This window comes from Nannobrachium achirus (assembly GCF_963921795.1).
Source record: "Nannobrachium achirus genome assembly, chromosome: 12".
Classification (NCBI taxonomy): domain Eukaryota; kingdom Metazoa; phylum Chordata; class Actinopteri; order Myctophiformes; family Myctophidae; genus Nannobrachium; species Nannobrachium achirus.
Genome location: NC_137832.1, coordinates 36353199 through 36369061, shown reverse-complemented (window position 1 = coordinate 36369061; position 15863 = coordinate 36353199). Strand labels below are relative to the sequence as shown.

At 41.8% G+C, this 15863-nt stretch overlaps 1 protein-coding gene across 2 annotated transcripts in view; it reads left to right on the top strand.

Annotated features, from left to right (window-relative positions):
- The window catches only part of LOC308295054 (nipped-B-like protein A), a 37358-nt gene extending 23197 nt beyond the window's left edge, over nt 1-14161 (top strand). For both annotated transcript variants that reach the window (XM_080738000.1, XM_080737999.1), the window contains exons 22-49: nt 832-932; nt 1389-1518; nt 1845-1927; nt 2404-2536; nt 3212-3355; nt 3552-3638; nt 4497-4717; nt 4916-5018; nt 5409-5507; nt 5845-5991; nt 6484-6618; nt 6769-6867; nt 6961-7014; nt 7102-7210; nt 7424-7554; nt 8034-8174; nt 8403-8496; nt 8712-8866; nt 9393-9489; nt 9848-10021; nt 10211-10401; nt 10526-10633; nt 10991-11191; nt 11381-11527; nt 11681-12057; nt 12194-12368; nt 12492-12692; nt 12953-14161. In XM_080738000.1, the coding sequence (XP_080594126.1) occupies nt 832-932; nt 1389-1518; nt 1845-1927; nt 2404-2536; nt 3212-3355; nt 3552-3638; nt 4497-4717; nt 4916-5018; nt 5409-5507; nt 5845-5991; nt 6484-6618; nt 6769-6867; nt 6961-7014; nt 7102-7210; nt 7424-7554; nt 8034-8174; nt 8403-8496; nt 8712-8866; nt 9393-9489; nt 9848-10021; nt 10211-10401; nt 10526-10633; nt 10991-11191; nt 11381-11527; nt 11681-12057; nt 12194-12368; nt 12492-12692; nt 12953-13321 (4206 nt within the window). In that variant the 3' untranslated portion in view covers nt 13322-14161. The remainder of the gene's footprint in view (nt 1-831; nt 933-1388; nt 1519-1844; nt 1928-2403; nt 2537-3211; nt 3356-3551; nt 3639-4496; nt 4718-4915; nt 5019-5408; nt 5508-5844; nt 5992-6483; nt 6619-6768; nt 6868-6960; nt 7015-7101; nt 7211-7423; nt 7555-8033; nt 8175-8402; nt 8497-8711; nt 8867-9392; nt 9490-9847; nt 10022-10210; nt 10402-10525; nt 10634-10990; nt 11192-11380; nt 11528-11680; nt 12058-12193; nt 12369-12491; nt 12693-12952) is intronic.
- The last annotated feature ends 1702 nt before the right edge of the window (nt 14162-15863 follow it).

Genomic DNA, 15863 nt, shown 5'->3' with positions numbered 1-15863 from the left:
CATGGTCTTTTAGTTGGCACAGACTAAGCACAAACTCTGATCGGCCGAAAGAACAGTGTTTTGTTAATGCAAAGTAGTCTGAAACACTGATCTGTGTGTGCCAGTGTGTTGCCAGGTCTGCTTGTTATAAGCGAAATTGAGCTTGTTTTCCTGTAAAAATTGCTTGTAAATATTCATGTTTGCTGCTTGCTTGTGGTTTGGGCTTGTTTTCTGAAGTGTAGTTGCTTATTTGGGCTTGCTTTCGAGATTATTTTTTGAAAATAGCTGATGTAATAGGGCCCAAGTGATGAAACTGGTCGCTTTTGAGCTTGTTTTCTTAGACATGGTCGCTTGTTTCACTTACAGAATCTGGCAAATGTGGCAACACTCTCTCAGCTCGGAGAAAACAAACCCAAGCATTCTAGCGCTAGCTTTACTTTGGAGTTGATCGATTGGTAAAGGAATTGAGAGTTGAGATTGAGAATATGGTCTCTAGTTCAAATGTGGGATGGGAAAATGTCTCTGTGCTTCTGCACCAGTAGCAGACTATAGGTCCACTCTACAATGGAGTATTATTTATGTACCCCTCATCACCACTGATGGCTAGCAAGGACTAGCTTTCAGTCCAGAGTAGCATTATCCCTGGTGTACCATATATTTGATCAATGTGCCATAATAATAGGGAAGATTGAATATGAATGCCAAAGTGGCCCAGCCGCCCCATATTTACCAGCGACACAGGTCAGCTCCTAAGACCCCCCAAAAGCCAGGGAAAACCCTGGAATTGTTGAACAGATAATCAAGTAGTTTCTATGAAGTTTAAGACCAACCTCATCTGTCTTCCACCTCCAGGTCTTCTCGCGCTATGAGAAGCATCGGCAACTGATCCTGGAGGAGATCTTCACTTCTCTTGCTAGACTGCCCACCAGCAAACGGTCCCTCAGGAACTTCAGGTATGTGGTTACTGGTTTGATGAGTACATGACTTTTCACAGGGCATCGTAAGAAACATATCACCTACTTTAAACCTTATCTTCATATAATTGGTCCTCACTATTGCTATAAGATGGCAACATTTCACTTGCTACTTGCTCTTTTTCAGAGGTTGGCTGTCAATTGTTTGGAAATGTGCCTTCCAATGAGATCTTTGTTGTGATTGCAAGCTAATGGAAATGCTTTTTTCCTGGAAAGTTGGAACACTTAAATAGAAGCCACTGTTGCATCATTATAAATTAACTGATATTGTCATCAGTAGTAACATTGTAGCCGATCTACAAGCTCACAACGTGTGGGAAAAGTGTTTCAGATTCAATGGTCTAGAATCATTGTAAAGTATTAAAGAACGATGCTCAGAAAGGATGGCACAGTGAACATGTCATCATGATGTCAAAATGGTTTGTTGTGTCCCAGGCTGAACAGCTCGGACCAGGAGGGAGAGCCAATGTACATCCAGATGGTGACAGCTCTGGTGCTTCAGCTCATCCAGTGTGTAGTCCACTTAGCCTGTGACAAGGAAACCTTGGAGGAGTGTGACAGCAAGGTAAAGAGAAGCACGCGCAATTAGTCAGAATCATGAAAATGTACTTGATGATTACATGTCATATAAATAATTATGATTTAATCGTTTTTTGGGCATTGAACATTGGAATATATTAATAAAATGTACATTTCTTTTAGGCTTTGTAAATAACATTTGCACAGGGCAGATATGAGAAATAATGTAAATATACAAATAAAGGAATTTATTCTATACTTTCAAATAAAAATAATACATAGTGGAAATAGGTTTACATGCAGTAGTATATCATGTACAAACGCATAGCATTGCTAATTTATGAATCCCATTGTTGCTTTCCCCATCCTCAGCTGGATCAGGATTTGGTGATTACCAACTCCTATGAGATAGCCATGCGGACCGCTCAGAACTTCCTTTCAGTCTTCCTCAAGAAGTAATGTCTTTTCTACTTTAAACATTTATATCCTTGTACTGTTGCTGCCCATACTCTGATGAACACTAACACTAGTAACCTAAACGTCTACTGCATGATTCACCAGAATATATGTATGTATTATCTTGTCTGTGTTTTATTAAATAAGAGCACATAACCTGTTTCCTTTCTTTCTGTTTGCAAAACTTTGCAAGGCAAGGGAAGGCAATTTTTTATAGCACATTTCAACAACAAGCCAATTGTGCAAATTGCTTTACACAACATATCAAACAAAGGAAACACTAATACATTTACATTAGGATGCATAAAACATATATAGATTTTACAGTGGGGGAGTACCATGTCCCGTTCCTGTTTCCTACCTGACCCTCTCTTATCTTTACCATTAATCTCAACGTCGCTGCCTTTTCCCCTCTTCTCTTCCTCTTTCCATCTTATCTTCCACCTCCTCTTCCTCCCTCCTCTATTTCTCTCAGATGTGGGAGTAAGCAGGGAGAGGAGGACTATCGGCCATTGTTTGAGAACTTTGTCCAAGACCTGCTGTCAACAGTCAATAAACCAGAGTGGCCTGCTGCAGAGCTGCTCCTCAGTCTACTTGGCAGACTATTGGTCAGTCTGGTGGTCTCAGACCGCTTTTCTAATTACAAATGTTGGAGTGTCAGCAGTTACTTGGCAGACCATTCACTGGACACATTTTTTTAATAAATGTCACTTTGAACAGTATTGTGGGTATTTGTGATTATACTAAATGCACAACAATGTTAAGCTTGTGCTGTTGAGTGCACTAGACTATGGTAGTTGAATCAGATACACATCATATTACCTATTTTGCTTATAAATGGACAATGTAGATGATGTGAAGATGGGTTACATAATGGTCCAAAACACTGAAACACTACCTTGTGTGTTTTTAGCCATTGTTGTTGTAGTTCCACAAATGGCCACTACGGGTGCATGCTGAAAGAATGTGCTTTGTTGGAGTCAAGTTTCACTCATGGCATCTGCATTTATACTGCATGTAGTTATCCAGGCACAGAAACATGATGATGTTATATTTGTTACAGTGAAATGCTGAACTCAATTTGAGTAGAAGCTGTTTCTGGCATGGACATTTGTAATTGTTTTTAAAAGGAATAATGCATATTTGTGCAGTTTTGGTTGCAGTTCTTTCTTGTGTTTTTCCCAATGTATGGTTTTAGGGTTCAGTCTATGTTTAGGGTAATGTAGCATATTATGTTTATCATGTTTCTCACCATCCTGTTGTCTTAATGTGCCTGTCCACAGGTGCACCAGTTCAGTAATAAGCAGACAGAAATGGCCCTGAGGGTGGCTTCTCTAGACTACTTGGGCACAGTGGCTGCCCGTCTGAGGAAGGATGCGGTGACCAGCAAGATGGACCAGAGGTCAATAGACCGTATCCTGGCGGAGGTACAGAATGCCTGGAAACATGGAGATTGAATTTTTGTTCAGACTATGCTGCTGTACATCTTGGAGCTTTATTTTCTCTTTTCACTGTATTTATCTGTATTTATATTTGTTTATGTTGTTGTTATTATTATTATAGGATACATTGTACTTCAAATTGAGTTTATTGACATGTCCTGGGTTCTCTGTCTTCCTATAGAGCCCTGGTAGCGATGACACACAGAAGCTCCAAAAGGCCCTGTTGGACTACATGGAGGACAACGCCGAGACGGATGCTTCACTTGTGGTATGTTTACCAGACGGACTGACCTCATGAACATCACACTCACAAATGTAATGCACAGTTCGTCCTCTGGTGTCTTAAAACACACATGGTCATACAGTGTGTTAGAGCAGTGGTTCCCAAACGTTTTAGCTTGTGACCCAAAAGAGAATTTAGACATTTGCCCGGGACCCAAACTAGTGAAAACACCAGATTTACGCGTTGTGAGCGTTTTTTTTTTTTTTACTTATGGAATTTCTTAGATTTTTCTTTATTTTATAATGAAATTACTTAGAGAAACCATTGGATTTTTAAATTATAATAATTAAAAACAAAATGTAGGAAACAAAAAATTAAGGGACCCATAAAAATGTGCCTATGGCCTGCACTCCTTTTGAGCCTGGGAACCCCCAGGTTCTTCTAATCCAACCCCCATCTTGTCTCGCATGTTTCTCCTCTCCCTGCCCTTGGTTTCCTGTCTCTCTACCCTGACCTACATGAAATAAAGTGTAAAGATGGTAAAACATAATATATCTAAATCATTTCAGTTCCTTTTGATTATTATACTTTTTTCATTTTATGTTAGGTTTATTGACCCTGTTAGGTCAGTTGAGAGTGTATTGATGGGCTTTCTTACCCCAGATTGGTCAAGTTAAAAATATTGTTACTATACTGCTATAACTGTGCCAACTTGAAACTGTGCCCACTTGAGTAAAAATGAGTCCCTATAACACCTTTTCATACTGCAGCACAAATTAGGACACTTAAAGCTTTATGGTTTGGTTTGGTTTGTTTTCTGCATGGATCTTTGTTCAGAAACAATAATGGCTAAACGGTTAGCCTTTGACTTGGATTAATCCAGAACCCCATCTTTCTTCCCAGTTTGCCAGAAAGTTCTACGTCGCTCAGTGGTTCCGGGACGCCACCACGGAGGCTGAAAAGTCCATGAAGAGCCAGAACCAGAAGGACGAGGACTCGTCGGATGGACCGCACCATGCCAAGGAAATAGAGGCCACTGGGGAGATCATGCAGCGCGCTGAGAAGCGCAAGAAGTTCCTCCGCAATATCATTAAGATCACGCCATCTCAGTTCACCACACTGAAGTAAGAGAGACACACACACACACACACACACACACACACACACACACACACACACACACTTGATAACTCATTGATTCTACTAGACACAACTGGCACATCACAGTTTTACTTCAGTTCCAGTTAGTTACAATCTCATGCTGGGTTGGGTGGTTGCGTTATCCTGAACATGTCCTAATTGTCTCTCACCCTCTCTCCCAGAATGAACTCGGACACTGTGGACTACGACGACTCCTGTCTGATCGTGCGTTATTTGGCCTCCATGAGGCCGTTCGCCCAGAGCTTTGATATTTATTTAACACAGGTAAGACATGGCACTTTTAAACACTTAAACGCCCATGAACCTCTTCCCCCAGAAGTCTGTACTCGAAAATAGACGATCTACATGCTCACAACGTGTTGTAAGCTTGTAGATCAGCTTAAGCTATTTTGTGTAAAAGTGTAAAAATAAAATAAAGCAAATCCATTTAAGTGTAGGACTGAATATTTAATAGAAATGTTATCTAAATTACAGAATATGAGGAAATCGCAATATGACCATTTAAATTAATTTAATTTGAATCACATTGCAATCATATCTGTCAAAACTAATCGCAATAAGATTATTTTTACCATGTCTTACAGCCCTAGTTTATCTTAATCTTTGCTCTAATCCCAGCTATATTATGACGATATTCCTAATTGTGGTGTTTAGATTCTGAGAGTCCTTGGGGAGAACGCTATTGCTGTCAGGACTAAAGCCATGAAGTGTCTGTCTGAGGTGGTGGCCGTGGACCCCAGCATCCTGGCAAGGGTATGATTGTTTACTTGAATTGTGTCTACACATTGATTCCACACTCATTATGTCATCCCCTCCTTTATTATGCAAAAAAAGATGAGACCAAGACACAAAAGTAAAAAATAATTTAATTGTTTTACAACTAATGTATGATGGCAAGAAAAAAAAAACATGTTTTTATTGCATTAGCCAAAAAGAATGCCTTGGTCTCATCTTTCTTTGCATAAATGCTGTCACCTAGTTGTACCAAAGTTGTTGGAGACTTTTACACCAGCCAAAGAGAACATTTAACACCTTGGATGTTGTATTATATTGTATAGCATTACATTGTCCCTCTTCCATTGCCATGCAGTCGGACATGCAGCGTGGTGTCCACGGTCGACTGATGGACAACTCCACCAGTGTGAGAGAAGCAGCTGTGGAGCTTCTGGGTCGCTTCGTGCTCAGCAGACCACAGCTCACAGAGCAGTACTATGACATGCTCATAGAAAGGATACTGGTAAATGGAACATGCATGCTTTTTCTATTGTACATTTGCATTTTGGTGATTTAAAAAATGCCTAGAAAGGGTTTAAAGATAAGGAAACCCCTGAATATGTATTGCAGTCTAAGAGTGGTACATTGTGATGCAGATAATTGTGACAGTGATGGCTTGATTTAGCCAACGTTATCTAGCACAGTGGTTTTTGTTAGTCTTTATACATGCTGCCTTGGTGGTAAATGCATGGAAATTGTTGTGCCTGTTGTCATGGAAATGGCCTGAAGAGTTCATCAAAAGTTCAGTGTTTTTTTGTATGGTCTTATACTGCCACCTATGGGTAAAATGTATGTATTGCACCTTGTTGTAGCTCTTGGAGGGAAAAGTTAGTTTTTGTATTAACATTCTGTCTCCATCTTTAAATAGTTAATTATAGAGTTTATTGTTAAGTGTATCGTTAAGTCCCTATACTGTAAGTCTGAAATGCATGTTTTTTTTTTCTTCAATCTCCAGGACACTGGTATCAGTGTTAGGAAGCGTGTGATCAAGATCCTGAGAGATATCTGTCTGGAGCAGCCCACCTTCAGCAAGGTCACTGAGATGTGTGTGAGGATGATCCGCAGGGTCAACGATGAGGAGGGCATTAAGGTATATATGTCCGCTCACTCACGCAAACAGAAGGGGGAGCTTACTTTGACATGTTTGGTTTTCAGGCTTTTGTAGATGTGACCAGTTGAAGATTCCTATGTACCTGCATGACCGTGTGTCTCCTGATGCATTGCCCTGTGTCCTTTGCAGAAACTGGTAAATGAGACATTCCAGAAGCTTTGGTTTACGCCAACGCCTGCCCACGACAAGGAGACCATGACAAGAAAGATACTCAACATCACAGACGTGGTGAGTAGTGCATTTAAAGGCTTTTCTGTGGTTATGAAAATGTTATTCATGAGTGTTTGGTATTTAGTCATTCACACGCTTTATTTCTCGCAGGTTTCTGCCTGCAGAGACACTGGCTATGACTGGTTGGAGCAGCTTCTTCAAAACGTAAGTACTTTGGGTTTCAGAACACATCTGTGTAGTACTCCTCGCCAAGTCTTAGTCTCCTGAAATTGAATGTTTGTCTCATTACAGCTCTTTAAGTCTGAAGAGGACGCTTCTTATAAGCCAGCCAAAAAGGCTTGTGGTCAGCTTGTTGACAATCTGGTGGAGCACATCCTCAAATACGAAGAGACTCTTTCAGGTACACAGCTCTGTCCCCTGACTACCACCTCAAATGCTGCCACACTTTCTTAATGAATTCATCTTTAATTTGATGTTCTGACCAATTAATTGCCCAAATACAAAATGGATTTCTGCTACAAATACAATTTGTAATCGGCAGTTAATATGAAGTGTCATATTATCATCATATTATCATTATTATCGTGTTTGATTTGTTGTCCTCCCCATATAGACAACAAGGGTGTAAACTCACAAAGATTGGTGGCTTGTATCACAACCTTGTACCTGTTCAGCAAAATCAAGGCCCAGCTCATGGTCAAACATGCCATGACCATGCAACCCTACCTGACTACAAAGTGCAACGTAAGTTGTTTCCATCTCCTTATCCATCCTTACATGGATTATATACTTTACACAAATGGGAATTGTTCTGACCTTGTACCCACACATGTAATTATGTAGTCTGATTGGAAGGAAGTTTGTATTTGCAAAATACTACCAACAGCACTAGCGACCTGCTGGGCACCTTTTAAACACATGGCGTCTCAAATGCACATGGAGATTTACACCATGTTGTCACTGAAAAGAAATGGCTGGCAACCCCATGTTTCACCTCAGGCTAGCAATGAGCCCATGGTGTTTCATTTAGAATCACTATCAGGCCAAACTTCAAATGTTAAATAGACCATATCACATCATCCCCTCAGTCATTCACAAAACCTTCTGTGTACATTCAGGAAAACCTAAGCTTCCAAATTATCAAATTTGGGGGAGCTTTTCTTTCTTTTTTCACTGAGTGCATTCTTGTTGACTTTACGATTGACATGATTTGTTTTCTGCAGACTGCCAATGATTTCATGGTTATCTGTAACGTGGCAAAGATCTTGGAGCTGGTGGTACCTCTGATGGAGCACCCTAGTGAGACCTTCATGGCCACCATAGAAGAAGACCTTATGAAGCTCATCATCAAATATGGCATGACGGTGGGTGACTCGGCACCAAGAGTAATCGTGTTTACGGACCCATAGATTTTCTTTTTTTTTTTACATTTATATCCACACACATTTAACTTTTGATTACCTTTTACAGTTGTGTAGATATTATTCTCCATCAAGACTGTCATGGAGTTGTATAATATTTAAAGGGTAGTCAAGTGCATATCAAGAAGAGTGTGTTGCTCCTTGACACTCAAACCTCTATCTTTCTTCTAGGTGGTCCAGCACTGTGTGAGCTGTCTTGGAGCTGTTGTTAACAGGGTCACTCACAACTACAAATTTGTCTGGGCTTGCTTCAATAAGTTCTACAGTGAGTTGCACATTTCTTAACAGCCACTCAATTATGACTTCAAACCTGCCCACAATATTCCAGTTGAAATAGTCGAATGTGTTTACGCTGTGCTTTAGTCTATCCATACTTAAATATGTTTAATTTAGAAACAACCGTCATACAAGAGAGTAAATCAGGCTTTAGTCTTTTCTTTTATGCACTTATCCTTCAACATAAATATGTTTTCCCCCTAGCTGCATTGAACAAATTGAAGGCGCAGCATCAGGAGGATCCTAACAGCACCACGTTGGTATCCAGCAAGTGCTTCTTGCTGCGGTCTCTCTTCACTGTGGGTGCCCTGGGACGACACTTTGACTTTGACCTCGAGGAGTTCAAAGGCCCTAACAAAGTAGGAGGATGTTGATGTTAACTTATGTTGCTCCTCTATTGTTCACTTTACGGTACTACACACACTGGTGTTTAACGCATGCACTTGCACAGTAAGCCTGTCTGTGTTCAGATGTGAATATGGAGGGAGCATGTGTTGTTGTGGTTGTGTTCAGATGTGAATATGGAGGGAGCATGTGTTGTTGTGGTTAATGTCGAACTGTCTGTGAATAAAAGTGAGTTAAAAGGAATCTGTGCCTCTGAATCCTTATGGTTATTACTAACGGATTAAGCAATAACCGTAGGGATTCCGAGGCAGAAGTTTGTCCTTAATTTATGCTCCTCGTAAAGAGTGGCATGTCCCTCGACAAAGATGACTAATTTCTTATCAAGCATCATGTAGCTCCACGTCATGTCACACAACTCTCACCACCACAGACGATTTATGCCATTTTGGCATGATGCCAATATGCCTTCAGCCTATCACTGGCACTACAGATTGTACAGGAAACACTGTCTAACTTGGCTGTGATACTTGTTGTGTCCAGGGGTCGGTTGTGATTAAAGAGAAGGTACTGGAGCTACTGCTTTACTTCACCAAACATGAGGATGAAGAAGTCAAGACCAAAGCCATCATTGGCTTAGGTAAGAAGAATGTCCTCAAATATCTGATTGAACTGGATTATTGAAATGGTGCCCGATACACAACTGACAACGATTGTCTTTTTAATTTTAAAGTCTTTAAGTTTTTCATATTATAACTTAAGAAATGTAAATAAAAAACATCTCCTTTTCAGTAGCCACAGATTAAACCAGAACAACTCCAGTTCAGCCTTTTTGGTTTCATTCAGTTTTATTAAAATCTTTCTTGGAAAAAATGCTAAATGTCAACCCGATCAATTCCGTTAATATTTTGTTTTGTAACACATGTAGTAGTATGCCTGTTAATTACCTGCTTTTAGTAATGGTGTCTGTTATATTCATTGTCATTCTCTGCTGTCAGGCTTCCTCGTCATCATGCATCCCAGCCAGATGTTTGTGCCTGAGGTGAAGAACCTGTACAACGGTATTCTGGCAGACAGCACCTCCTCCATCAACCTCAAGATCCAGATCCTCAAAAACCTGCAGACGTACCTGCAGGAGGAGGACACACGGATGCAGGAGGCTGACCGAGAATGTACGTACAGGCTCGCTTGTAACTAACCTCTTGAACCCAAGCATCCCCATCCTTCAAGGAAACATAAGCCAACATTTGCCGAAAAGAGCAGACTGGCTAGAGATTTTGTGTTGAGGGAAAAAAAAGAAGGAGGGGACATCTGGTGATGTCCCACATTTTGAAGTCATGTTTTGCTCTGTGCCGGTGTAGGGAAGAAGCAGGAGAAGACGGAGGATCTGAAGGAGATGGGTGACATCTCATCAGGGATGAGCAGCTCCATCATGCAGCTCTATCTTAAGCAGGTGCTGGAGGCGTTTTTCCACACACAGTCCAGCGTGCGGCACTATGCTCTTAGCGTCATTGCGCTCACACTCAACCAAGGCCTCATTCACCCTGTACAGGTAAGAGGAGGGATGCCACAAAACGGAACATCTTTGTATGCAAATTAAAATGCAACTATGTGCCCTGTGCAGCATATGGAGAACATGCATGACAGCTGTCATCTTCCTATGTCACCTCTCGCAGTGTGTCCCCTACCTCGTCGCAATGGGAACAGACCCAGAGGCCAGCATGAGAAACAAGGCAGACACGCAACTGGTGGAGATCGATAAGAAGTACACCGGATTTATCCATGTAAGTTGGTGTTGAAAGTCATTGTCGGTTGTCTATTTGTTCGATTTCAAGCTGCCTACAGATTGCATTTAATATTCTAAGTTACCAGTCTATTACAACTTGTACTTGAATTGCCAACGGATTGGCTTGACATAATTTCAGTTTATTGTTCAACAATGGACCATCACATGCCTAGGTAATGGGTATGGTCATCGCCTGATCACACAAACACATATTAGCCTCACTGTTCATAACAGGTTTCCCACAACTAAAATCCTGATTGAAATGTGCAGTGCTACCAATTCATAGAGACCCCTTAAATTGACTATGTTCACTTTTGCGTGAGCTCTAACCTTTTTGTCATCTTTTCCAAAAAAGATGAAAGCAGTTGCTGGGATGAAGATGTCGTTCCAAGTACAGCAGGCCATCATCTCATCCCGTAAGGCGATCATCAGAGGGTTCAGGCAGGATGAGACGAACACAGCGCTTTGCTCACACCTTTTCAGCATGGTTAGGGGGAACCGACAGCACCGGAGAGCCTTCCTCATCTCCCTGCTTAACCTGTTTGATGACAGCTCTGTGAGTTAAACGGCACTAGTTATATGGCTCAACAAGCCTCAGTGAAAAATATTTCCATGTTGATCAGTCTTTTTCTGCCCAGCTTCCATCCAAGGACTTGACGTTTGTTGCTTCTGCTTACCAATGTCCATCTTTCCCTTTCTCTTTTTCTTCTTTTCTTTTCCTCTCTCCCTTCCTTACACTCTGCAGAGGACCGCAGTGAACATGCTGCTGTTTATCGCAGACAACCTGGCATATTTCCCCTACCAGAGCCAGGACGAACCTCTCTTCATCATGCACCACATAGACATCACCCTGTCAGTGTCTGGCAGCAACCTCCTGCAAACCTTCAAAGAGGTAGGGTAGTGTTAGGGTTAGTGTCTGGGTCACAATGTGCACCTTACATTCATAATTATGTTGATGGAGTCTAGAAGGGCATAAACATAATAGGAATGAAGAATTTCCAGGGAATTGCTAATGAAGCCTGTCACTTTTTCCTCCCTGTTCCAGTTTCTACTAAAAGAGCCAGGTCGCAAGGAGAAAAAGGTAAAGAAAGAAGAGAAGAACCGTGGCTCTGATGAGGAGGACGAGGAGGAGAAGATGAACTGCGACTCCGACAGGAGTGACGAAGGGGAGAACAGCGAAGACGATGAAGATGTGGTACGGCGGCCCAAGAAGGCCAGAAAACCTGTGGCACGTTCAGAGACCTCGGAATCTGAATCAGACTCAGACTTGGAGGATTTGGATGTGGAGGACGTGGACAAGGTGATGAGACGTCTCCCAGAGAACCCCACAGCACTCCGGGACTTTGCCAATGCCGTGCAGGGCATCCTCTTGCTGCTGGTACTAAAACAGCACCTCAAGAACCAGTACGGATTCTCTGATAGGTGAGATCCACAACTGATAACGAGATATTCATTTAAAGTATTCACCCTTCACTACAACTAGGCTATGTGAGAAAAATAATCACTGCTTTTTGTTTCTCTCTCTCTTCCCCCCCCCCCTTTTTTTAACATAACACAGTAAAATCCAGAAGTACTCTCCCACGGAATCTGCCAAGGTGTATGACAAGGCGGTGAACAGGAAAAGCAATGTTCAGTACAACCCCCGGCAGACCCTTGACTTCATCCACAATGATATGGCCCACGCTACACTCTCGGAGGAAATCAAAAGACGGATAGTCAAACAGTACCTAGATGTAAGACTTTAACACTTGGCTCCAGGATTGAAAATGTTTAAATACTAAAACAATCAATTGTTGTGTTGTATTTTATTGAGTTGAGAAGTATTTTGCTAATCAACTCAACTCTTTCATCTCCAGTTCAAAGTTCTGATGGAACACCTGGACCCAGACGAGGAGGATGAGGAAGGAGACGGATCTGCGAGTGCTAACATCAGAAATAAAGCCATAAACGCCCTGCTGGGGGGCCCTGGGCCAATGGCAGGACCCAGCCCACGGAATCAGGCGGGACCAGAGACGGATGATGATGATGACAGTGATGGAGATGAGAGGACCCCTGGGGTGAGAGACGTTCATTTCATAGAAACACAGACATTTTACCACTTAACTCTATAAACACGATACTTGGTCCACTCTTTTTTACTCTCTACACCATATCTCTTTGCCGAAGATATCCAATTTACAAGCTTACTATGCGTCGCATTTTGAGGTTCAGCATATTTTTACCCCTGAATAGAGATGCTACGTTTGTGGTTAATCTGAAGGTGGTATGTGTAGGATATTAAATAACAATAATAATATAAATACGTTTCTCTCCTCAGTCTTCTCGTAGAACGAGGCGATCGGGCGAGCATATCTCCCGATCCCCAGGCCGCATGAGCGAACATGTCGAGTCAATGGATGTGATCGGCTTGTGCTGCCCCAAGTACAAGGACAGGCCGCAGATAGCCAGGGTCATTCAGAAGACCTCCAACGGATACAGCATCCACTGGATGGCTGGCTCCTACACGGGACCCTGGGCAGAGGCCAAGAAACGGGATGGCCGCAAACTTGTGCCTTGGGTGGACACTATTAAGGAGTCGGACATCATCTGCAAGAAGATTGCCTTGACCAGCAACCATAAACTGAGCAACAAAGTAGTACAGACTTTACGCTCGCTGTATGCGGCGCGGGAGGGAGGGGCTAGCTAATGACCCCCAACGTTTTTCCCCACCCCTTTCTCCCTGTTTCTACCAAGTCACCTCTCCTCCCTGCTTCGGCTCCTCCTCAACCTGCCACCTCCGACAACACAGCCAAACTTCACTGGATTCCTACCCTCCTCCTCTCCCTCCTTTTTTTTATAAGAAAACACAGAGGGCAAGAATATTTGACACTACATACTTTTACATGCGTTATTCTTGCAAAAAAGAAAATGAAACAAAAAAACAAAAGACTTACTATATTAGAGAGACTGCTCATGTTTTGTTTGTGTACAAGTGCAGAGGATAGAATCCAGAAGGCATTAAAGGAATAATTCGCTCAAATTATCCCTTAAAAAGGCTATCAGAGAAGAGAACCGGAGGGAAATGTTATGTCAACATTGTTGTGGGAGCTCCTTCGCTGTTGTGCAGCAGATTCTAGTCGCTCATTTCTACTCCCACTGTATAATAGTTTAACACGACAAAAAACAAAAATGTTTATATCTCTGAAGACAAAAAAGCTGTAAAAAAAGAATAAAACCTTAAGTGAATGTTGGAAATTAGTCTTTTTGATGTTCTTATTAAAAAGTGTTTTGGAGTTTATTATACTATTAGCACCCTGATGGTTTTTTCCTTTTAGCTTTTAGATCTTTGGAAGAAAATTGAATTTTTATTTTTGTTCACTTTTATTTGTCCATGCTGTACAATGGCAGAGTTCTGGATATAATTTATTCTATTTCGAACTACGCATGCAGTATATGTGGCCTATCGCAGGAGGATATTTTGTAAATGTAGATTTTGTTGTATTAGGTCACCCTAGAAATAAGAGGAAAGGGGATCCATACCCCTTTTGGTGGAACAAATACTGCAATAAATTTTCTACTTCTCTTTGTCACTTGTCTGCTGAAAGTGTTAAATGTTATCTTTTCCATTCGATAATGGCTGCAGAATATACAGCAATATAAATTTTACTGACACTAATTATTTGAACAGTGGTATTAATGTTGTACGACTGGCAAAGGCACCGCAACACTCAGATGCTAGACGCTGTTTTGTTATCACTCCTCACCTCTGATTCCAGAATGGTGGCATGGAGCATGCTTAGTTAGCCCTGATACATGACTGTCTTTTATTTTCCATGGCTATTGGCATGCTATGTAAAGCACACATTACAGTGTTGTTTAGGTCTGTGTAAAAAGGCAAAGCCAGCATAATTACGTCTTTACGCTGATATTGTGGGATCTCCGTTCAGAAAGGACTAATGTCAGTTGTCTACCTGGTTTTCTCTATGGCCATCCTAGAAAGGATGGAATTCCCAGATCCTTATTTAACCATAAAGGAGTAGTTCTTTTTCAATTGATTACTCATGCCATAGAGACTTGAGTTCAATAATATTTGTTTGTATTTGTCGCATTCCTAAAACAAAAAATTTGATTATAGTAAATGTATCCCCATTGATTCCGGATGGGGACCCGAATGCATGGCACTGGATGGGGAAACCGTCAGGGTAAATTTCAGTTCTAGGCGACAAGGTGAGGCAGAGATGAGGAATAAAGTGGGGACTTGGGGGTGCAGGTAAGTCTAAGGGCGGATTCACACTGCAGTCTGATTGATTTGAACCGTTCCTGAAAACGGTTGCCTGGTTCCCGCTGGCCAGCATTCCCATTCGCCAAGATTCTTCCATGCCCAAGTACACTTCATTCAACTGTAATGGCATTCATGTGCCTCCCGGGGGCGCTGGGAGATTAGGGGAGAATTTACCCTGATTTACTGATGGTGTTTTGATTCATGCTATTAGACTCAGCGCTAAGACAAGCATCCGCTCAGAGTGGGTAGGGTTGCCAACTCCAGAGACTCAAATAAGGACACGCCCGGGCGGCCGAAAAAAAGGGTTTTGAGGGGGGTCAAACCCCCTGAAATGTAAGGGACCGTACTCTTATTAATTAAGGTAGCTATGGTTCAAAAAGAGGGGGGGTCATAAAATATTTTTTTGAGCACTTGGGGGGTAGCCTGATTTCAGCAGTTCACTCAGAGAGTGGGCGGGTCTATTGGCTGGAGCCAGGCTAATTCCGTTCACAAGTAGGTCTCAGCATTAATTTTGGTTCAGACTGAGAATGAACTAGAAGAAGTGCTCTTCCGAGCACATGTCTCCACCAGGCCACGCGTCCTGGTGGTGCTATAATAGGCAAATGTAAAAAGGGTGGCATGGGTTCTTCACCAATCTTAGACCTTTCATGGTGCCACCATGAGGCTGATTTGAACATTTTGTAGTGTAATTTCTTCCTTGGCCTTTATTTGCGAATGTGCGTGCACAATTTCATTACAATTGCACGCTGTGTTTGATTTGAGGCATGTTGTTCGAAACAGATCAATCCTGCAAAGTTTGGAGGTCAATCTTAGCCAATCAGGATGGGATATTTAATATGGGACAGATCCGTCTTGATCATATGACGACTGTAGAGATACTGTGTACTGATTTGTGTTAATTGTGGGTAAAATCTGAAGGAGTAATATCCAAAAATGTGTCTTACATAAGTCGGCCTCCTGGTGGCGC